The sequence below is a fragment of the Nerophis ophidion genome, linkage group LG16 (genome assembly GCF_033978795.1).
Source record: "Nerophis ophidion isolate RoL-2023_Sa linkage group LG16, RoL_Noph_v1.0, whole genome shotgun sequence".
In the NCBI taxonomy this organism is placed as follows: domain Eukaryota; kingdom Metazoa; phylum Chordata; class Actinopteri; order Syngnathiformes; family Syngnathidae; genus Nerophis; species Nerophis ophidion.
Window position 1 is genome coordinate 39,080,012 of NC_084626.1, and position 25,194 is coordinate 39,105,205.

The 25,194-nt window shown below is 39.6% G+C and overlaps 1 protein-coding gene across 1 annotated transcript in view; it reads right to left on the reverse strand.

Moving 5' to 3' along the window:
* Positions 1-25,194, reverse strand: part of LOC133535390 (receptor-type tyrosine-protein phosphatase gamma-like) — a 470,092-nt gene that overhangs the window by 47,568 nt on the left and 397,330 nt on the right. Inside the window, exons 9-13 of the mRNA XM_061875204.1 lie at positions 22,340-22,524; positions 16,025-16,133; positions 15,902-15,951; positions 11,843-12,515; positions 3,383-3,521 (exon numbers count right to left, since the gene is read on the reverse strand). Coding sequence (XP_061731188.1) covers positions 3,383-3,521; positions 11,843-12,515; positions 15,902-15,951; positions 16,025-16,133; positions 22,340-22,524 — 1,156 coding nt within the window. The remainder of the gene's footprint in view (positions 1-3,382; positions 3,522-11,842; positions 12,516-15,901; positions 15,952-16,024; positions 16,134-22,339; positions 22,525-25,194) is intronic.

Below are 25,194 nucleotides of genomic sequence, written 5' to 3' on the forward strand. Positions count from 1 at the left end.
GCAAGAAGAAAGAGATATTTTAAGACTTATGTAGGAATGAGAAGTATTATGTTGTTCATGAGAGAAACGATGAAACCTTCTGACATTGTGGACGTCGTCATAACAACGGCTTGCATGGTCAGCTAAGTTCTCTCAATTTGTGACGGTATTTTTACACTTGTGACAGAACCAATTAAGGTAAAAATGCATGGTGTAGACCAGTGGTTCTCAAATGGGGGTACGTGTACCCCTGGGGGTACTTGAAGGTATGCCAAGGGGTACGTGAGATTTTTTTTTAAATATTCTAAAAATAGCAATAGTTTCTTTAAAAATATATTTATTGAATAATATGAATGTAATTCATAAACGGTTAAAAAAAATACAAAAATATTCAGTGTTGACAGCTAGATTATTTGTGGACATGTTCCATATGTATTGATGTTAAAGATTTCTTTTTTGTGAAGAAATGTTTAGAATTAAGTTCATGAATCCAGATGGATCTCTATTACAATCCCCAAAGAGGGCACTTTAAGTTGATAATTACTTCTATGGGTAAAAATCTTTATTTATAATTTAATCACTTGTTTATTTTTCAACAATTTTTTTTTTTTTATATCTTTTTTTCCAAATAGTTCAAGAAATACCACTACAAATGAGCAATATTTTGCACTGTTATACAATTTAATAAATCATAAACTGACATAGTGCTGTATTTTACTTATTTATCTCCTTTTCCATCCATCCATTTTCTACTGCTTATTCCCTTTTGAGGTCGCGGGGGGCGCTGGCGCCTATCTCAGCTACAATCGGGCGGAAGGCGGGGTACACCCTGGACAAGTCGCCACCTCATCGCAGGGCCAACACAGATAGACAGACAACATTCACACTCACATTCACACTATAGGGCCAATTTAGTTTATCTCCTTTTTTCAACCAAAAATGCTTTGCTCTGATTAGGGGGTACTTGAATTAAAAAAATGTTCACAGGGGGAACGTCACTGACAAAAGGTTGAGAACCACTGGTGTAGACAACCACAATATATCACCCTGCATTTCCAAACATATGTCAGCATATTTCATGTTTACCTTCATGTTTACCTATGCACTGCCAGATATGATTATTACTGTTCTCTGTCTCTCAAGCGTGAGGGAGGATCTTCTGACGGCAGTGCGTCCAAAAAAAGGAAAGGAATCGTACAAAGTGATGTGAAATTAGTAAGGGGAAAAAAGGAAAGGAATTGTACAAAGTGATGTGAAATTAGTACGGGGATCTTAGAATAGCAGAAAATTCAATTATTCCATTTAAAAGTCTGTTTCAACTTTGTGGGAAGGAGGCTTGTTGAGTACTTGCGAGATTAAATAATAATGCAGATCCTTTATGGGAGTGAATAAATATGCAAGAAGAAATGGCCTATAGTTATATTTGTAAGTCATTAGGCTTCTTGATGGTGGAATTACTGGAATTTGTATGGCTGGAAATTAGCCTAGCAGAAGAAAACACAGCTAAGATTTAAAATCTAAAGCAAAAAAGCCTAGCAGGTGGATGACCTCATGTATGAAATAGACATTTTAAAGTTAATACAAAATGTATAAAATATAGAGAATCAAAAGTTACTACAAAATGAAAAAAAAATAAAGGTAATTAAAACAAACTAACAACTATTAAATAAAGAGAACCAAACAAATACAAATGAATGTAATATAGACAATTAAAAGTTCTAACAAAATGATATAAAGAAAATAAAAAACTTAATGGTGCTATATGTAATATTTTCATGTTAAGTCATCATTAAATGTCAAAAGGCATCAATAAATCATGCTTTTTTAAATACTTTTATAACTGATAATGGTAGTTCAGCTAGGATATGCTCATTTCAAAATTTGATTTACAGCCCCAAAAGGTTATTGTTTTCATTTTTCATGTCCCTACCTCCACCATTTGACCAATTAGAAAAAGTCAGTGACTATGTCACATCCAGGTTGCTAGTTATGCACTGCCATCTTTGTCTGGCTACTGCCACTAGTAAAGTTACTAAACATGTCAGACCTTAGTAAATCTAAAAGGCGTCGTTACGATTCTTAACTTTTTGATTACAAAGCCAAGAACAAAACGATGATTTGCATCAGGGATGCCTATGAAAGATGGAGACGATTGAAGGCGGAGAAGATATTTTCAACTGACGCCAAACTTGCTAATTCACTCCTTGATAGGTAAGTAAGGCATTTATATTTTCTTATTACTTGTAATAAATGGAAATGGCCATTTGGCACGTAAACTATATCGTCCAAAAAAGTCTATGACCTTGTCTAACAAAGCTAGTATGTTCGTGCAACAAATGCTTAGTGTGATGCCCAGCTCCTAGAGTAATGCATAGCATGCTAGCCCGGTCAATGACACATCAACATATAGGCTAACGGGGGAAATACTGTATATGCCCGTTAGCCTGTATGTCGATGTGTCATCCAACTAACAGGGCAAAATATATTTTCAACAAATAAAACCTATGTGGATATGAGTAATGTCAGTGCCTATTTGGTTCTCAATATGCTGATACGCTGAGGAAATGCGTTCCAACATTAGCATGGCCAATTACGGTTTCTGGTCCCGAATGTGCATTAAACACATATGGGGTGGTATTTGCTTGGCACAATATAATGCATTACATGTCAGGATTTTCTGTGTATTGACATGGTAGGAGGCTATATGATTTGCGTAACATGGTTTATGCGTAACGTGGGTTGGCTCATAGAATTGCACTCTGCACTGAAAGATGGTGATGTGCGTACATGGAAGAGAAAGCAGTGCGTCAGGTTGGATGCTATATGCAGTAATTTTACTGTTGGCCTTGGCTTCCCATCATAGTAAGCCTATGCTATATATAATATATTATTATATATAATTATTTCGATGGTGGTCCGTGCGGTCATTATAGCAGGGTAATGCCAACAATCTGTCCCGGACTCCCGACGAAACTATTGCTGCGTAACTTTACAAATACATTTGGTTAATCGACATAGAAAACCTACAGCATAGGACTCGTCAATTGAAGGTCCTTGGAATAGGATTTGGATTCGGCTACGTATCTGGCAACATCAGTCATGGAGAGTGGGAGTGGACTACATCATTTTGACTGTGATTGCAGTACCATTCCTGGCCACATTATTACTTATGGCACCTTTAAGCAAAATATATGAAAAAAAAAGTATTAAAAAGTTCAAAATAAATATAGAAAAAAAGCAACAAGGATTTCTAGATTTCAGTTTGAAATTTGGAAGCTGAAAAGAGCAGAAATTAAAGATGTGTTTGGTCATTGAAATGTTCACTGTCAAGTGCCAGAGAGTATCACACATATTAGTAATAATAGTACTAATAATAAACGTTATTATCTTAGAGCCACCTCACCTCCAGTAGACCATCACGACCAGTAGCATGATGAGACAAAGCAGCGTGAGAGCAGATACCACCACCAGGGGCACCATCCACACCATCCTGCCCATCCCGGGGTGAGAAGTACGGGTCACGTTGGACAAGTTGGTCCTTTCTACAACAACACATGCACACATAGTAGTGTTAACTCCATTATTGTCGGGGTAACATTCCAAATGTGTGTAAGGTGGGGACACTATTAATTATTTTTACGAGTATTACAAAAATGTATATCATTATTTACATTATATACATATATACACAGTATATATATATTAATGTAACACACACAAATATCTATATATATGTATATATACACATAAACATAAATTTACAGCATATATATATACACACACTTGTGTGGAGTTTGCATGTTCTCCCCGTGAAGTCCTCTTTCCTCCCACTACCAAAGACATGCACCTGGGGATAGGTTGATTGGCAACAGTAAATTGGCCCTAGTGTGTGAATGTGAGTGTGAATGTTGTCTGTCTATCTGTGTTGGCCCTGTGATGAGCAGGCGACTTGTCCAGGGTGTACCTCGCCTTCCGCCTGATTGTAGCTGAGATAGGCGCCAGCGCCCCCCGCGTACCCCAAAAGGGAATAAGCGGTAGAAAATGGATGGATATATACACACTCACACACACATGCGCACATTTATATACATATAAATACATACATACTGTACACACACTTACATATTTATGTATATATATATATATATATATATATATATATATATATATATATATATACATACACATATATGTATAAATACATACATATCTATATCTATGTATATATACATACATGTATACCATCCATTCATTCTGCCATCCATTTTCTACCACTTATTCCCTTTGGGGTTGCGGGGGGCACTGGTGCCTATCTCAGCTACAATCGGGCGGAAGGCGGGGTATACCCCGGATAAGTGGCCACCTCATCGCAGGGCCAACACAGATAGACAGACAACATTCACACTCACATTCACACACTAGGGCCAAATTTGTGTTGCCAATCAACCTATCCCCAGGTGCATGTCTTTGGAAGTGGGAGGAAGCCGCAAACCCGGAGGGAACCGACGCAGTCATGGGGAGGACATGCAAACTCCACACAGATAGATCCCGAGCCCGGGATTCAATCCAGGACTACTCAGGACCTTCGTATTTTGAGGCAGGCGCACTAACCCCTGTTCCACTGTGCTGCCCATACATGTATACATAAATACATACATACAGTATATGTTTATCCATACATACAGTATATGTTTATACATACATACAGTATATGTTTATACATATATGTATGAATACAGTATGTATATATACTATATATACATACACATATAATATATATATATATTCGTATGTGTATACATACATACAAATATATGTATGTATGTCTATACATATATACTAAATGTATAAACATATACATACATACATATATACATACATATAGTATATGTATAACACACACTTAAGTATATATATATATATATGTATGTATATATATATATATATATATATATACACACACACGCACGCACGCACGCACGCACGCACGCACACACACACACACACACACACACACACACACACACACATATACACATATACTGTGTATATATTGGGAAAATGCCAAGAGTGTGCAAAAATGCAATATGAGCGATGGGTGGCTATATTGAATAAACTAGAATATAAAATATAAAACATGAATGAGAAGGTGTCTCCAAACTTTTTGCCTCTACGTATAACAAAATATACACAGGCTATATATATACAGGCTGATATATACACTCTGTGTACACACACACACACACACACACACACACACACACACACACACACATATATATATATATACACACACATATATATGTTCGTAGGCTGGGAGAAGCGGCGGAGAGAGCCTCCTGTTGGCTCTGGCATAAAAGAGAGGACAATAGCTGGAAGCCTGGATGAGAGGAACAGTGATCTGGCCAATCACTGCTGACCCACCAACCGGAGAGTGTTGTGGTTAAGGGTCGAAACACTCTGTGAACGTTGGGGACCACCTGATGACCTCTTGTCCAGGCCAAAGCTTTATCCACTAGAAATGGATTATAATAGCATCTTTGATGTATTTGCAAACTGAACTCCCTGGGCAACCAGTGACTTCCAGGAAAGTCTGGATGACAACCGAGAAAGGTCGGTGACGCTGGAGAGACAGCTGACCTCCAGGAAAGACTGGCAGGGTAACAGGGACCAGCAACTCCTGTTGCAGCACTCGCAAGAGGGCACCAAGCAAGCTACCGAACGTACAAATAAGCAATACCCCCAGAGTCTCCCGAGAGGGGGGGAGGATAAGAGACTCGCTAGGACAGATTCAACGGCAACGACAAGGACAGTGACACGGACACAGAGAAGGCTCAAACAGACCACCTTGACTGGGGAGGCATGGGAAGTGAAGTGCAATTGCGGAAAGATCTGCAAAGGTGCAAGAGGGCTTAAAATACACCAGAGCAAGGCCAAGGACAAGGCCAAGAGTGGACAGGGACGGACACAGGCACACCGCTCAGACGAATAGTCTGGTGAGACGCAGGAGAACCCTAGGCAGGAAGCAAACCATAGTCCTAGAGATCTCTCAGTGCTTGCAATCCCCCAAAACCCCACAAGGACAACCTCAAATGCCATCCCAGAAAGCCCACCCCAGCCAACGAAGGAAAGAATCAAGTGGCCTAAGACGAGTGAGACCAAGGAGTGGTCCATGCTCGATGAATATCTGGAAAGGGTGCTATAAATGGTTCAAGCAGGCTCAGTAAAAAGGAAGGTGGATTCACTCACAGCCATCACCTACAACTTGGGAAAAGAGCGGTTTGGAACAGTACCAAGGAGAGAGAACAAAGACAGACCAGAAAAGCAGGAAAACAGAAGAGAAAGAAAGATCAAACAACTTCGGAAGGAGATTAAAACCCTGAGAAAGCAATTCAAATTGGCAAGCATTGAAGAAAAGGAAGGTATAAAAGAACTGACAGCCAGCCTCCGCGAGCAGCTCATCAGGCTGAGAAGGGCTGAAGGGCAAAGGCAAAAGCGGAAAAGGCAGGAAGCTGCACGAGCCCAGTTCATAAAAGACCCCTATCACTTCACCAAGTCACTTTTGGGAGAGACGAGGTCAGGGACTCTAACAAGTTCTAAGGAGGAGGTGGAGGAGTTTGTTGAAGAGACATTCAGTGACCCTTCAAGAAACAATGCCCTACCAGGAAATCTCGGGCTTGGTACCATCAGTCCACCAACATCCTCCCTCAGCACAGAATATCCATCATGGAGAGAGGTTCAAGAGGTTGTCAAGCACGCAAGATCAGCTTCTGCCCCAGGTCCCAGCGGTATACCCTACAAAGTATACAAGAAATGCCCTAAGCTCCTACACAGGCTGTGGAAGCTTATGCGGGTTATATGGGCCAAAGGAACCGTACCAACAAGCTGGAGAAGGGCAGAAGGGTGCTTTGTGCCGAAAGAACGGGGATCCACAAAGATCAGCCAGTTCCGAACCATTTCCTTGCTAAGTGTGGAGGGGAAAATCTTATTTTCAGTGCTGGCCAAAAGAATGAGCTCCTTCATGACCCGGAATGGATATATTAACACCTCTATCCAGAAGGGCGGTATCGAAGGGTTCTCCGGGTGCCTGGAGCATACAGGGCTCCTCAGCCAACTTATCCAAGAAGCAAAGGAGAAGAAAGGCAACCTAACAGTAGTCTGGCTTGATTTTGCTAATGCATATGGGTCAATTCCCCATAACGTGATCCAAGTGGCTATGGACCATTACCACATCCCACATCACATCCAAGGGATGTTCACCAGCTACCTGGGAGACATCAAGCTAAGATTCCAAGCAGCCATGTTCACAACTAAATGGCAGCCAGTGGAGAAGGGAATAGTGACAGGGTGCACCATCTCTCCCATCTTGTTTGTCATGGGAATGAACCTGATCATCTCTGCAGCGATCATAAAGTCAAGAGGACCAAAGACTACAGCAGGAAGTCAACAACCAGCAATCAGGGCATTCATGGATGATCTTACCGTGATAACACCAACTCACGTGCAGGCGAGATGGGTCCTGGCGGAACTGGATCGTATGGCTACTTGGGCAAAGATGATCTTCAAGCCCAAAAAATCAAGGTGTCTGGTGATCCAAAAGGGAAAAACAACGGGAAAGTTCAAGTTGCTTGTTCAGGGGGAAGCAATCCCAAACATCCAAGGGAACCCTATTAAATGCCTTGGAAAGTGGTATGATGATTCCATGACGGATAAAAACAGCATCTCCAGCACCGAAAATCAGGTTGAAGAATGGTTGAAAAGGATTGACAAGTCTGGTCTGCCTGGGAAATACAAGTGCTGGATCTACCAGCATGGCTTACTCCAAAGACTTATGTGGCTTCTCACCGTGTACGAAGTGGCGATAACAACAGTTGAAGGGTTGGAGAGGAAGTTCAATAAGCACCTTCGGAAATGGTTGGGGATACCCCCGAGCTTTACATCTACGGGGCTCTACATAAGGTCGGGCCAGCTCCAGCTCCCCCTGTCTTCAGTTCTGGAGGAGTTTAAAGTCACAAAATGCAGACTTTCCCTGACGTATAGGGACTCCCAAGATCGGCTGATCAGGGAAGCTGGAATAAGAACAAGATCTGGCAGGAAGTGGGCCGCTAGCACTGCTATTGCCCAGGCAGAATCATCTCTCAGGACCAAAGATACCATCGGAAGCCTCTGCACTGGAAGACAGGGTCTAGGAACATCACATTTCCAGCAGTGGTCCAAGTCCACTCCCAGGGAAAGGAGGACCTTGATTCAGGATGAAGTCCGAAACCTTGAGGAAGAAGGAAGGAGAGCTAAAGCCATCGAGCTCGCAACCCAAGGTGCCTGGACAAGGTGGAACCTTCCCAAGAGGAACGTGACGTGGAGTGAACTGTGGAGGCTGGAGCCGTTTCGTATCTCATTCCTGTTTCGAGCAGTATATGACACTCTGCCGACCCCAGTCAACTTGCATCGGAGGGGAATGAGGGAGGACCCGCTGTGCAGGTTGTGTGGCGGTAAAGGAACTATGGCGCACATTCTGTCTGGGTGCAAAACAGCATTGACCCAGGGAAGATACAGGTGGCGCCATGACAAGGTGTTGGCAATGCTCGCAGACATCTTGGAGCAAGAGAGGAGAAAGAAACACCCAGCCAAAACAAAACCATTGCTGAGCACCATCACCTTCGTGAAAGAGGGTCATAGACCAGTTTTCCAAGGCCAAGCCAACCAAAACCTCTTGCAGTTGGCCCAGGGATGGGAGATGGAGGTCGACCTGGGGCGGAAGCTCCTCTTCCCAGAGGCAGTACTGTCCACCACTCTGAGACCAGACATAGTCTTGTGGTCCCCAGAGGGAAAGAAAATCATCCTGGTGGAGCTTACCGTCCCGTGGGAGGAGGGATGTGAGGAAGCGGCAGAGAGGAAGAAAACAAAGTACCAACAACTTGTCCAGGACTGCCGGGACAAGGGGTGGACAGCATGGCTGATGACAGTGGAAGTTGGTTGTCGAGGATTTCCTGCGCAATCTGTGTGGAATCTGATGACAAAGGTTGGATTGAGAGGTCACTTGAGAAAAACAGCCGTTCGTAGGCTGGGAGAAGCGGCGGAGAGAGCCTCCTGTTGGCTCTGGCATAAAAGAGAGGACAATAGCTGGAAGCCTGGATGAGAGGAGCAGTGATCTGGCCAATCACTGCTGACCCACCAACCGGAGAGTGTTGTGGTTAAGGGTCGAAACACTCTGTGAACCACCTGATGACCTCTTGTCCAGGCCAAAGCTTTATCCATTAGAAATGGATTATAATGGATTATATAGCATCTTTGATGTATTTGCAAAGTGTGCGTACATTAGGTCATAAATATTTATACATATTTATATACATATACTGTATATACAGGTACATATATATATATATATATATATATATATATATACACACATATATACACACGTAAATACATATACACATATATATATATATACATAGACATATATATATATATACAGTATATACATACATATGCATATATATACAGATATACACACATATACATATATATATATACAGTGTATATATCAAATATGTAGTAACATCCACGTTCATTCCAATGTACAATATTTACCGTATTTTGGACATTTTAAGCATTATCGGGAATTCTTTCCTGTGGGCATTTGATTCCATGTACATAGCAGCAGACTTTCTGCTTCTCATAGCAATGTACTCCGGCAACAAAAGTCTGTTTGCTAATCATAGCAGACCTCGTAATAGACAGTTATTTTCATACAAAGTAAGATTAACAACCTTATCTTTTTTAACCTTAATATACGAAGGACAAACTACTGTCATAGAAGCTGAGCGAGCACAAAGACAGGGTGAAAGGCTTGAGCAGATGAGCGTCATTAGTCGAGTAAAAGTCAGGACTGTCGTGACTTTCTGGAGGAAATGTGGAGCTTGGAGCCAAGCTACGGCGACAGAAATGAAGTGCTTCTGCTGCACAAAATGTTATTATAGATGGAAAGGCTTCATGTATTTGGCAAGGTGGACACTGCTCAAAGAAACTGAATCACAACAAAAAACGAACTGTTCAAGACTGTTAACACACCCTCCAGTGGGACAATCTTTTATCCACCTTCCCAAAATCTACTGGGAACTTCCCTGGGGAAACGGAAAATTGTCCATCGAGCGAGTCACTATAATATTGATAATGACACATGAAGTATTGCTGCTGTTTTTTGGAAGCATTATTGAGTGATTTAGAGGCAGAATTAATTGGTCCCAATAGCTGGGTTGCTAGCCACTTATAAACAACTGATAATTACAAGTTAGAATGCAAAAAAACCTTGTAATAACATATGTTTTACTCTCATAAGGATCATAAATGATAGGCAAAATTTCAAAAAGGCCCAGTTCCCCTTAAACACACAAGAAATTTGACCTGGCAGTAGGGCTGGGCGATATACAGTATCAATATACACGATATATCGCGGGTTTGTCTCTGTGCGATATAGAAAATTACTATATAGTGATATCCAAGTATACGTTCTCATGCAGTTGCTTTTAGCTGCGGACATTACGCTGCATGTGTTTCCCACTCTTTCTTGTCTCTCCTTCTCACAGAGACGTAGAACAAGCGCACCTTCTTACATACGTCACGTGAGCAACATCACACGCTCCCGCGGAGCAGACAGGTAGCGACATGGTTACGCTAGCTGTGATGCTAACGGTGCGGTGCGGGTGGTATACAAGAGAGAGAAGGTGCGAATCTGGTTAATTCACAAGAAAAACAGCACGCGGTCCATCGTCTGGCGTAGGTTTTTCTTCAAGCGGGAATAAGTTTAACATTTATGCAGCAAACGCGTTGCTACAAAAAGTAGCAGCACTGCTAATTTGTAGCATCATTTGAAAAGTCAACCGCTAGAGAATGAGAGTACTTGAAACTCTGCATGTCAACATCTCCGGCCGGTGCCACACCAACAAAATGCCAAAGCAACTATTTCCACATCAACACCGCATGAAAAAAAAAACAGGAGATAACGTCCGCAGTAACTTACCACACAGTAAAGGACATACACTATTTGATTTCCTATTATGCAGCTCATTTTTATTTGACAGTTATAGAAATATCTTGTGTGACATCATGCACAAAAGTGCACTTTATTTGTTTTTAACTTTTGTAGTGGCGTTCTGTACAAAAAAGTACACTTTCATTTAGAGTTGTTTTTTTTATGTCATCTTGGGGACATCATTTATTAAAGTGCACTTATAGCTTGTTTTAAAATGTCTCTGACAATCTTGCACTTTCTGTTTTGGAAATTACATGTATGTTTGTGTCCCTGCTTAATAACTGTTTAATAGATTGTTTTGTTAAATGTACTTTGTTGTGATTTCCTTCTCTGAATGAAAGTTTAAAATGAGCATATATTAATGCAATATGAAGAAGAATGTTTTAATGTAGACACATAGAATCATCATACTGCTGTGATTATATGCATCAAGTGTTAATTCAAAGCTAAGGCAAAATATCGAGATATATATCGTGTATTGTGACATGGCCTACAATTATTGAGATATTAATAAAAGGCCATATTGCGTAGCCCTACCTGGCAGCCGTGAAAAAGGGCGTATGCCAGGTTTTTATGCGAATTCATGCTTATTACACGAGGACCCAGGTTTGTCTAAAAGGCAACTTTGAAAAAAATCTCAAAGGGAATCCTTTGAGGTACAACATCTCTAGCATGATTAGGCGCTCAGGCTTGTGTGCGAAGATTAAAAACGTTGTTAAAATATTTCTGGTGCTGAAGTGCTTTTTGCAGCATATACTTAGTGTGATCGAGAGCTAATGTGATGATTGCTTCAGAGCCTGAGTGGCGAAGGCAACTACACTGCTTCCTCACCGGTATGGATGGAGAATGGCCAAAGACTCTTTCCATCGCTGCTGATCTTTGGAGCGAGAGTTGAGCTCTGAGGGATCTGCATGTCGCTGCTGTGGTTGTGAGGCTGCTGAGTGGTGACATTGACTGTCTGGTGCTTCTGTGTAGCTTCCAAATGGCTTGTAGTGACAGCAAGTTTCTCTTTGGCTGTGGAAGCAGGAGTGGGGAGAATGGGGTCTTTGGCCGCCGTGCTGTTGGCTCGTGTTTCCTCGTGATCATCGGGCGTCTTCTTCCTCTTCTTGTCCGTACTCTTGTCCTCCTGCTCCTCTTCTCCGTCCCCCTCGTCCTCTTCTTCCTCTTCGCCCTTGGCTGCGGCCTGCTTCTCCTCGGCAGGAGTCTCCGGGGCCTCTGTTGCGGCGGGCGCGGAGGGCGGACCGGAGGGCGTCCGGGCGGTCGGACGAACCTGCGTGGGCCAAACCGAACTGGGCAAGGAGGAAATGACCCCCCCACTGACGCCCAAGCCCGCCAGGAAGGTGCTCGTCACCACGGAAGCCACTGTCGCCTGGCTGCCACTGGAGGAGGGGCCCAGTCCTGTTGCCATGGAGACAATAGAGAAGTGGATTCCAGAGGACGTCCATGTGGAGGAACCTGAGCTTATGGGAGCCATGTCGGCTGAGGACACGGGAGATACTGTAGGCTGGCAGAGGAAAAGCAGGTGACGTTAGCCTTAACGTATTAACAGTGACTAACAATATGACAACATATGATCTATAATACAGGCATGTGATTTGACCACAATGAAAAAGATTTCTCCAGATTCTCTGAACCTTTTGATGATTTTACGGACCGTAACTCCTAAATTCCTTGCAATGGCTCGTTGAGAAATGTTGTTCTAAAACTGTTCGACAATTTGCATACAAATTGGTCACCCTCACCCTATCCTTATTTGTGAATTACTTAACATTTCATGGAAGCTGCTTTTATACCCAATCATGGCACCCACCTGTTCCCAATTAGCCTGCACACCTGTGGGATGTTCCAAATAAGTGTTTGATGAGCATTCCTCAACTTTATCAGTATTTATTGCCACCTTTCCCAACTTCTTTGTCACGTGTTGCTGGCATCAAATTCTAAAGTTAATGATTATTTGCAAAATAAAAAATGTTTATTAGTTTTAACATCAAATACATATGTTGTCTTTGTAGCATATTCAACTGAATATGGGTTGAAAATTATTTGCAAATAATTGTATTCTGTTTATATTTACATCTAACACAATTTCCCAACTCATACAGAAACAGGGTTTGTACAAATACCTGTACAAAGTGGCCGCATCAATTCAACCTATTGCATCTTAACTTCATGAATTATTGTGGCCACGAAGTGTCGTCAAAAAACAATGACCATGCCACTTTAACTTAGACCCAGTTTACACTAAACAAATGATTTTTTCCCCCCAAAGTCAAACAAAATCAAACTTTATTTATATAGAATTTTTCATAGAAGACAAGAAAATATACACACAAAGTGACACAGATCTGATTTTTTTTGCCAGTCTAAATGTTCCAAAGTTCTTCAAATCTAATCTTTTCGCATCAAATTCAGGCCACATCATGATGTAGTCCAAATCCAATTAAAATCTGATAATTTAAACTTTTAATTGTGACATTCACACTAAACAACAATGTGAGCTGAATGCGACTTTTTTGTCAGCTTTGGGCGAGCTACGTCATTAGAGTGCGCGGGGAAAGACGCAACCTTATAGTGGAAGTGGATACTTCATCAGAACATCAGGTTTCGGTGAGCAAAGTCTTCTTTTGACAGCCACATTTTCAGTGCATCACTAGTCAATAGTGTGCAAACAATAGGCTATTATAAAATCTGAATATATATTCTGATTTTGAAGAAATAGTGATTGTTAAATGACCGGAATTTGACGCTGCGGCGTATTTGCATGTTACATACATTAAGTAAGCTGTTTACATAAGTGAGTTGAAAAATAAAGCTAACATAGATCCACACTGACGTCCGTGCCTCCTTTGCTTTACAGCCATAAAAAGATTAGAACCCTAACAAATATACAAAACTATTGTATATATATTAATTTATACATTATATTATTTTAATTTATTTTCTCATAAAAAAAACAAACAGCAACTTTTAAGGTGTGGCAGTACATATTTTATTTTGTAGTAGTAGTAACAATTTCCTTGTTCATATATGGAATCCAATTAACTTCCTTTGTTTTCACTTTATCGGACAGCGCATGCAAGTGACGTCGAGGCAACATTGGGGCTTGTGCGCATTTATACTGGAAAGATAAAGATCACATTTTACTTGCAGTGTTAACAGTCAGCTGGAAAAAAATCTGATTTAGTCCACTTTGCCCTGCAGTGTAAACGTTGTCTTCAAGACAGCATACCGGTAAGTCAATTTCAGAGGGTTAATAACAAATAGGTTAGTGTTTTTCATACCTACTCAAAAAGGTTCATTATGTATTCTTGCTCATATACTTTTCAATTTTCTCCTAGTCTAAGGGCAGAGGAGAGCCAACCAGGGAGACTTCAAGGGTCTGCCCAGTTGGCCAAACCTTTAAGAACAGTTGATAGGCGGTGGTCAGCTGACCCTTTTGAAGAAGACTGCAGATTACATTTTAAACATGTTGAGTAAAAATTGTACCAAAAATATTATCTGGCTTGAAGACAATTTGAACATTTTTCATAACTACTATCGTTATCTGTTTAAAGGCCTACAGTACTGAAATGAGATTTTCTTATTTAAACTGGGATAGCAGGTCCATTATATGTGTCATACTTGATTTTTTCGCGATATTGCCATATTTTTGCTGAGAGGATTTAGTAGAGAACATTCACAATAAAGTTCGCAACTTTCGGTGCTAAAAGAAAAGCCCTGCCTCAACTGGAAGTCGCAGACGATGACGTCACATGTTGATGGCTCCTCACATATTCACATTGTTTTTAATGGGAGCCTCCAACAAAAACAGCTATTCGGACCGAGAAAACGACAATTTCCCCCTTAATTTGAGCGAGGATGAAAGATTCGTGTTTGACGATATTGATAGCGACGGACTAGAAAAAAAAACGCGATTGCATTGAGACGAATTCATATGTTTTTAGAGACATTTACTCGGATAATTCTGGCAAATCACTTATCTTTCGATTGTGTTGCTAGTGTTTTAGTGAGTTTAACAGTACCTGATAGTCGGAAGTGTACGTGTCTCAGGGAAGTCGACGGCAGCTTTATGGGCGGCACAAGCCCAGCTGATATCCGGTAAGAAGCGACTTTTTAACCACAATTTTCTCACCGAAACCTGCTGGTTGACATTCGGTTGGGATCCATGTCCGCTCTGATCCATAGTAACGTTTCATCTCCGTGAATTTTAAACAAGGAATCACCGTGTGTTTGTGTGGCTAATGGCTAAAGCTTCCCAACTCCATCTTTCTACTTTGACTCCTCCTATATTAATTGAACAAATTGCAAAAGATTCAGCAACACAGATCTCCAAAATAATGTGTAATTATGTCGTTAAAGCAGATGACATTTAGCTGTGTGTGTGCGCAGCGCTCATACTTCCTAAAAACGCGTGACGTCTTGCGTGCACGTCATCATTGCACAACGTTTTCAAGACAAAACTCCCGGGAAATTTTAAATTGTAATTTAGTAAACTAAAAAAGCCGTATTGGCATGTGTTGTAATGTGAATATATCATCATTGATATATAAACTATCAGACTGCGAGGTGGGTAGTAGTGGGTTTCAGTAGGCCTTTAATTAACTACACTTCATCAAACCTTTTCCAATAGTCCACGCTACAAAATAATACAAGTATGTATGATTCCTGCTGACCTAACATTGCATTAATACAGGCATTGGTCAATACTCACGGGAAAAATTTGTAGAGTTCAGTTCAGAATTTAAAACATATATTTTTTTAGGGATTTTTATGGATTAGTTTTACATTTTTTTGGGGGGGTTTTACAATTTATTGTACTGACTAAAGTGTGGTACTGCAACATACGATAATGACAACAATAATAAGACAAAAATGTAGTGCTCTACTTACCATTCCAGTCTTTACAATACGAGAACCTTCAAATATTCTTGTGGTATTTGCTAGAATTGAAAGAAGAGGATGAATGATGCACCTATGATGTATTACAGGTACGATTAAATGATAAAAAGCTACCTCTAAAGAGCAGAGTTTGGCTGAAGTCACTGCGTAGGTCGTGTTGGCAGACTGCCTGCACTCGGAACAAGTACAGCACATCTGGCGACACGTTAGTGATGACCGCTTTCTGCAAGAAAAAAAACAAACATTTTATTTAACAAGATGATGAATTCCTGCTGATTGATGAAGTGTGTCCAAAACATTTAGTCCTTAGTTTGAATCGCTGACGACAAGGCAGCTGTTGAAAAAGCAGCTTGTATTTCTCCAGGACAATTGAGATAAAAGGTGTGCAGACATGAAATGGATATCAAGAGAGCATAATAAGGGGAAGTGACAGCGAGGGAGTACTTGAAAGAAGTGACATTAATGGATCAACACTGACAGCGGAATGAAGTGTCTGAGCTATAAATGTACAATCACACTAAATTAATTAAAGACAGTGAAAGCAAAGACACAATTCACTGAAATCCCTGGTCTGAAAAAGAAGAAAAAAAGGTGTCAATAGACAAGTGTGGGGTTGCTAAGCAGGCAAAGCTGCAGGAAAAGTTCAATTCAAGTTTAAAAAATAATATTAGTGTTCTTATCAAATATACACGCTGCTCAAAATGAGGTCAGCTTCACTTTATCAGTTTTCATCACAATCTGTTCAGCCTTCATCTCCAAGTTCCACAATGTGTCCCATGTGTTTCCTCCACATAAAACACAAGTTGAAGACACACATATCACACTATTATATAAATATTATATATATAATATTATATAAACTGCTTTTGTGGCTCGTCTAATCCTCCTCCCTCAGACTCCACACATGAGTAAACTACACCACAATTAGGTCATTAACGCAACGCAACATTCATTTTAACCATTCGTTTGTTTTGGCAAGCTGTTAAGCTTTTGTGTAAACGGTTTTAATGTTTTTAAAATCAATCTTTAAACTGCTGGCAGGCAATTCTCCAATCGATATTAAAAAAAAAAAGTACTTTGATATGTTTTGTACATTAAAGATGTTAAAACCAATCTAGGCCCTGCGATGAGGTGGCGACTTGTCCAGGGTGTACGCCGCCTTCCGCCCGATTGTAGCTGAGATAGGCGCCAGCGCCCCCCGCGACCCCAAAAAAGGGAATAAGCGGTAGGAAATGGATGGATGGATGGAAAACCAATCTAGAGTTTAACTGCCATCAATTGTAAGTGTATGTATTGTAATGAGGTACAATTGGACATGATGCATCGCAATAAATTAGTACAAAATATGAACGGCAAAAAAAATATGTTTAGAAATTAAGAGTGTACCGATAAAATATTTTTCAATTTCGATACGATACGATATTGGAGCCTTGAGTATTGGCCGATACCGATATTGAGCCAATACGTTAACAACAAGAATCATAAATAATTTTAGTATTTAGTCATCTGGAATATTAGAAAAGGTTTATACATGTGACATTAGTCAAGTAGAGACAATGGCAAATATGTAAAACACTAACCTATTTATTATTAACCCTCTGGAATGGACTTATGGACTTATGATTGTTGCTGTTTGTTACTAGATACTTTGTAATACATATGTTTCATATGTCTTTATTAGGGTTGTCCTGATTTTGGTACAGATACGTTTCAAACTAAAGAGGATCACAACAAAGGTCATATTGGCTTCCTGTTATTACAAAATCTTATAATATGTTTCTTAATGCACTTAAAGACCAATTTTAAAAGGTTAAAATTAAAACAAAAAAGGCATTTAACACATTGGGCTGTTCTTATTGCACCGAAAGAACAATTTATAAGAGTCTATATGTCATTTAGTCTGCCATAATCTAGGATTAGGTTAGAATATAATAGAAAGCTTTAATGACATATAAAATGCTTCATGATTTATGGTTGCCACTCTTGGTCTGTGCTTTAACAAAAACACAATCATTAGTCAATACTAAAATCAATACTATCGCTAAAAGTAGACATATAAGACATGAAGCAGGTAAAACAAATATTGGTAAAGATAACACAAAAATTGTAGAAATTTCTTAAAAAATTCTGTCTCTTTTCTTGCATTGGTGTACGCTATGGGGGCGGTTTTGACTGAGCTAATAATTGGCAACAAGCCAAAGAGCTTTGTGTGCGCCTACATATCTCTAATGGCACAAAAGAAGAGTTAGTTAGCTACATTACCTGTTGATCTGCCTGCTTGTTATTTAATTGTTCAGCTAAGTATAAAGCAAAGATTGTAATATTTTAATTATGCCTCCTTTGGCGAGGCATGTTTTAAAGCAGCACTGTGCTTCCGAGTTTAAAGTGTCATCTTTATTAAATACCTTCAAATTGCGCCTCACACATCCTTTTTTATTAACCAGTAGAATTGCCGTTTGTTGCCATTCTTTCTCTCCAAGCTCTCGGCTCTGTGTGTGCGTGCTGACACACTTAACATCATGCACCTTGGCTCGGTATGTCGCCGCTGCAGCGTGCAGATGAAAAAAAAAATACTGCTTTTTTTCAAAGGTATTATAGTTTTGTTTTTAAATCATTAGTGCCACAGTACTTTATTAATACCGGTATAGCGTACAACCATTGTGTTTATATTGACAAAGGTGTTCAATGACGGACACTTTAGTAAAGAGCCCGCCTTTATCCACTAACTTACACAGGGTGGTTGTGTCTGCAGGCTGTATTGGACAATAGGAAGAATAAGACATAACCTCAAGCGCAAACATTTTAGCGCTAATGGGAGAATAGGACCCAGAGTTTCCCCCAAATTGCCAAGATATCGATGACAATGGGGGAGTGGTCATTGTGACATCATCATATCATTTGCATAATATTTTATGACACATATTTTCAGTAAAAATTCTAAAAAAAATGTATATACACATTTATTTATGTGTTAATTAGCATTAACATACAATGTTTTTTTTTTAATTTAATATTGTTTTGCTGTATTTTTCAATTGTTGCTGTTTATTGTATGATGTACTTTGTTGAGAATTTTTCAAATGTCTTTAAGTGAGTTTTTCTTTATTAAAAACGGCTAGCTACATTTTTGGTACAGCACTTGTCAATAGTGCACACATCAAAGGGAATATATATAGCCATTTGTACTGTAAATACCTGCTAATGTAAAATGTGCATATTTGTATGTTATTGATGTCCTATGATCTTAGACACCGTGCACTAAGTGAAAGGGGATTGGCAGAGAATAAGGAAGTGTGGTTGTGTGTCTGCGCGGGGACGGAAATGTGTGCACAGGAGGTAATACTCGTTGGAATTAGCATGAGATTGGCAATGAAAGTTAAAAAGAGCATCGGAGTTTGTATGACTTCCTATATTACTTTATTTGTTTTTACATTAAAAAAACCCTCGTTTTTAAGTGTGCAGAGGGCTTTTTTTTTTTTTTTTTGCTGTGGCAGCACACCATGATCAAACACATTAAGGGGAAACCCTAGAACCCTTATTGAATAGGATGCCATATTATACATTAGTTATACAACTATATTTACTTGCATTCCTGCAGAAAAAAAATATATTCAACGCCAAAAGAATAAATAAAAAGCCTGAATATGTATTCCATCCATCCATTTTCTACCGCTTATTCCCTTTCGGGGTCGCGGGGGGGCGCTGGCGCCTATCTCAGCTACAATCGGGCGGAAGGCAGGCTACACCCTGGACAAGTCGCCACCTCATCGCAGGGCCAACACAGATAGACAGACAACATTCACACTCACATTCACACACTAGGGCCAATTTAGTGTTGCCAATCAACCTATCCCCAGGTGCATGTCTTTGGAGGTGGGAGGAAGCCGGAGTACCCGGAGGGAACCCACGCATTCACGGGGAGAACATGCAAACTCCACACAGAAAGATCCCGAGCCTGGATTTGAATCCAGGACTGCAGGAACTTCGTATTGTGAGGCAGACGCACTAACCCCTCTGCCACCGTGAAGCCCCTGAATATGTATTGACTATTTAATTATTTCTGATCATCTTTCAAATAATAAATGTTTTTAGATTTAGAAATCGTTTTTAATATTGTCAAGTTTATCATATTTGTGAAAGACGCTCAATACATTTGAAAATAAGCATCGTACACAACACCTTTGGTAGGAGCTACAACAGAAATGGCAAGAATGTGTCAGCTGCAAGATGATTGACGGATGGAGAAAACCTCACATGAAGCTCATACACTGATAACAATATTGATGGACATGTAAATGTGCGGTATGGATTTATCAGATGGAGCTGTCAGTGCACTTGGTAGGCAGGTGAGTGACAGTGTGGGGTCACAGGGTGCTTTGATATCAACCATCTTTTGCATGCTGAGTCGTCACTTCTTACACCAACAGATCCATGTTGCAAAACTACTGTAATGTCGTATTATTATTATATTGCTATATTTTTATGTTGCTATGTCGTCATATTGTTATGTTGTTATATTAGTATGTTGTCATATTGTTGTGTTATGTAGTCATATTTTTATGTTGTCATGTTGATATATTATTGTTATGTCATTATATTGTCATATTGATACGTTATTTTGTCATATTGTTGTGTTGTTTTTTCGGGAGTTTTACACGGTTATCATTATTGACATTTATGTGTATGCAGCACAAATGCCCGCAGCTGCAGAAACCACAGCAAAAGAGTGGCCGCTCGAATATTGACGCTGGAAAAGATACCGACCTCATCGTCATGTATCTTTCGGTTTATTCACTTATTAAAAAATGTCGGCACAGGCCTAATCTTTCATTAGTCAGATATGCTCCAATTATAAAAAAATATAAATGAATAACAATTCCTACTTTGTGGAAATTCATGTACCACAGTCAGGTCTGAAACCAATTAATTAAGAACCAAACAAGAGACTGTGGTTTTCGTTTGTAAACCTATCTCGTTTTGCATTTTTGGAGCAACTTTTGATTGGTTTTAGAGCGTTCAATACAATAGAATCATTAAAAGGGCATTAAATAGAAGATGCTCATATCACATTTTCAACTTTTCTGTCTGCAAGCATTAGAGTAAAAGTTGGGACCTTCCGATATAGACTGTGGTTCTCAAACTGTGGTACAAATACCACCGATTGTACGCAGGCTCCATCTAGTAGTACTTATGATTATATTGCTGTTGTTCCAAAGTCAGAAGTACCTTATAAACTTATAATTAGTGCACCAACCCAAAAAAACTCCCTTTTTTTATGACAAAAACCTCCCTTTTCCATGACAAAGAAAAAACAAAAACAACCTTACCTCACCCCGGTCCGCAGCTACAAAAAGGTTGGGGACCACTGGTCTACATAACATGTAATGGTGGTTCTTTGGTCAAACTGTTGCGTAAATTATATTTTACAGATCATCTTCAGGTCGCTTTCTGACAGTCGCTTCCGGATGCGCCGTTTTGTGGGCGGTCTTATTTACGTGGCTCACCTTTGGCAGCGTCTTCTTCCCGTCATATTTGTTGTAGCGGTGTAGCGTGCAAGGATGGGAGTGGAAGAAGTGTCAAAAGATGGAGCTAACTGTTTTAATGACATTCAGATTTTCCCTGAATCAATAATGGAGCAGCATCTCCTCATCCGGAAACAGCAACACAGGAAATGTTTCCCGTGAAAAACCGTCCGACCGGAACTCTAATAACTAAAATTCCTTGGGTGAATAATGTAAACTCACTCCACCGGTATGTTTTAGCGCTTTCATGGCGAGTTTACTGACAGATAAAAGTAAGAACTTTACACTACTTTATATAAGAAATGGCAACACCGGAGGTTGAATGTCACATGACAAGAAGAAGGAGAAAAACAACAAGTTCATCAACTACGGCGTCGGCACGGACACAGGCAATTTTTCAGGATTGATGCAGATCCCAAATACAGATCAGCAGGTACCAGAAGGTAAGAAAACTGGCTTTTGCATAATATTGCGAAACAAAACGCCAGATATGTATTACCTTATACACACACCATAATAATATTCATATGTTTTTAATGCGCCGACAATCCTTCAAAAGGTGCGGCTTCATAGTTTACCAAAGCCGTACTAAAACATTTTGATCAAATTTTAATTGCCATGTGCACTATATTTTCAATGGAACATGTAAAATGTTGGCGTTGTTTACTTGAGACATATTGCCATCATAGTGCAGCCTACACTTATCTCTTATGTTTGACTGCCATTTACTGGTCACACTTATCATTACACCATGTACCATATAACCTTACATTATTCCTTACATTAGTCGCACCGGGTAATAAGGCGCACTGTCGAGTTTTGAGAAAAAAGATTTTAAGTGCGCCTTGTAGTCCATAAAATACGGCATGCTAATAGTATAAAATACAACATTGTATTAATGCACTCACCATGCTTTGATCCCCCGTCTTAGTGAAGGTCTCCTCGTCGGCCACGTCCCGCTTCACCCAGCTGTAGGACACCATATAGCTGCTGATGGGCGGCTGGTACACGCTCAGGGGGCGCTGCCAGCTTACCATCAGGGCCGTCCGGTTGAGCGGGCGGATCTTCATGCTCACTGGAGCACTGCTGCACACTAAAACGTGAGCAAGAGGATCATAAATATGCATTCAATATCAATTAATCATCAATAACTCCACACATTTGTTGTTGTTTACTGTTTTATTCACAAAGCGTCCATTGTTGCAAGAAATACTCCAAATGCAGGAAGAGAAGGCGATCACACACCCTCACCTCAAGGTGGCAGTAGATGATTATTATTATAAATGAAGAGCACTGTGACAGTTGGCTGTTCTTCAGCAGCTCAACAGCAACTTGTCACCTTTTATGACTAACTGAAACTGTCAATCATCTGAAACTTGAGGTGACAGTAAAAACTATAGCGACATATCACCTCATAGACCACATGAGGGGAAACAATAATATGTATGTTTTTTTATACATCAGTCACAGAAGACCCCAGGGCAAAAAAAAAATAACAATAGCGAGGAGTCAAGGTGTTGATGAAGTGTGAGCGGATGTAAATCAGATTAAAGTTACCAGCAGTGTCAGTGGTGAAAATTTAAAGAAAGAAGTGGCATTGTTATCAAGTGTGGCTTCTGGAATATTCTTCATTATATCCGACAAATAAAATCAATGCATTGTTAAAAATTATTTTTACATTTAGTTTGTTGCTTTGGGATACATTTTCAATAAGGAACATCACGCAACGACAATTCAACATGTCTGACAAGGAGCAGGAATAAGTAGATATTATTTAGTTCTACGCCATTTGCCTGCCAAAAATGTTCCAAAAGTTTCTTTAAAGGCATACTGAAAGGAGATTTTCTTATTTAAACGGGGATAGCAGGTCCATTCTATGTGTCATACTTGATCATTTCGCGAAATTGCCATATTTTTGCTGAAAGGATTTAGTAGAGAACATCGACGATAAAGTTTGCAACTTTTGGTGCTGATAAAAAAGCCTCGCCTTTACCGGAAGTCGCAGACTATGATGTCAAAAGGGTGAGGGCTCCTCACGTCCTCACACTGACCGAGAAAACGACAATTTCCCCATTAAGTTGAGCGAGGATGAAAGATTTGTGGATGATGATATTGATAGCGAAGGACTAGAAAATGATAATAATAATAATAAAATAAAACAAAAAGCGACGGCTCTTTATTACTAGGATAATTCTGGAAGATCCCTTATCTACTTATTGTTTTAATAGTGTTTTAGTGAGATTATAATGACATACCTCGAGGTCGGATGGCTGCGGTGAACACGCAGTGTTTCAGAGAGAAGCCGAGGAGCCAAGCTCACAGCTGCCTTTTAAACAGCTACTGCAGGAGGACGAATTAACCAATGATGTCTCCGGTAAGATATATATCACAATTTTCCCATCCAAAAATATGCTGGTTGACGTAGAGAAACATGTTCGCTTGACCGCTCTGTGTTAAAAACAAAGAAACACCGGCTGTGTCTCGGTGCTAAAGACAGCTGCAATACACCGCTTTCCACCAACAGCATTGTTCTTTATAGTCTCTATTATTAACTGAACAAATTATGTGTTTGTTATTAAAAAAAATAGTTTTCTTTGACAAAAAAGGGCAGAAAAAAAACAACTTAAAAAAACATCCAACAACTTAGAATTGACAGATAGATCTGAAGTTGACTAAGACTCTAGAAGTAGACTAGAGATTTAAGCGTTAAATAAATGATGCATGTATGCCCTGGCACACTATTATCATAATTTCATGACCTAAGCAAAAAACTTTTTATACCGAAATAAATACACCTACAACTATATAAAAATATAGAAAAAACTACCAGCAACGGTAAAGTTATGATTCATGAAGGAGAGAACAAAATGAATGAATGTAATAACTGAATACATATGCATACATATTTTTTCTCATTGGTATTATTTTTTGAATGAATTAAGTAACGTTTATGACAATCTTTTTCCAAAACACATTATAGAATGTGAGATATAACAGGATAATGCATATATTTATTATTTGCCTTATTTACATGTATGCTAGCAAGTCTTCAATAAGCCAGGGCCGATAACAGACTTTGCTTGAAGCTATATTGAGCTATAAATTATTGCTGATAAACGACAATATTGTCATTGTTTTACTGAGACCAAGTTAACAACTGATGTAATGAGAATACATATAATAACAATAACCCCGAAAGTGACAAGCGGTATAAAATAGACGGATGGATGCTTGTATATCCTTTCAATTGCAATTAACTTGTCTTTGTCATATTTCTAATTTTAGTGTAATTGGAATGAAAAAAATGTAAATCTCGAAATTAAATAAACCTAACAAATAACAAAATATACTTGTCTGTTAGCAAAATGTTGCACTTGATTAAATATTACAACTAAAAGCAATAAAATATGTGTGTGTGGAGCAAAGACGGCGTCTAGAAAGTACATCCGAACATGACATGACGATCAACATTGTCCTGACAAAGAAGGATAAAACAACTTAAATAGTCTTGATTGCTAAAACAAAGCAAGTGTGGGGAATAGCGGTCAAGGAAGACATGAAACTGCTACAGGAAAATACCAACAAAAGAGAAAAAGCAGCCAAAATAAGAGCATAAGACAAAAACTAAAACACTACACACACAAAGACACCAAAAAATTCAAAATAATTCACGGTGCGATGTGACAGGTGGTGACAGTACACCTACTTTGAGACAAGAGCTACAGTGATCCATGCTTGGTTATGGTTTAAATTCATACCCAAC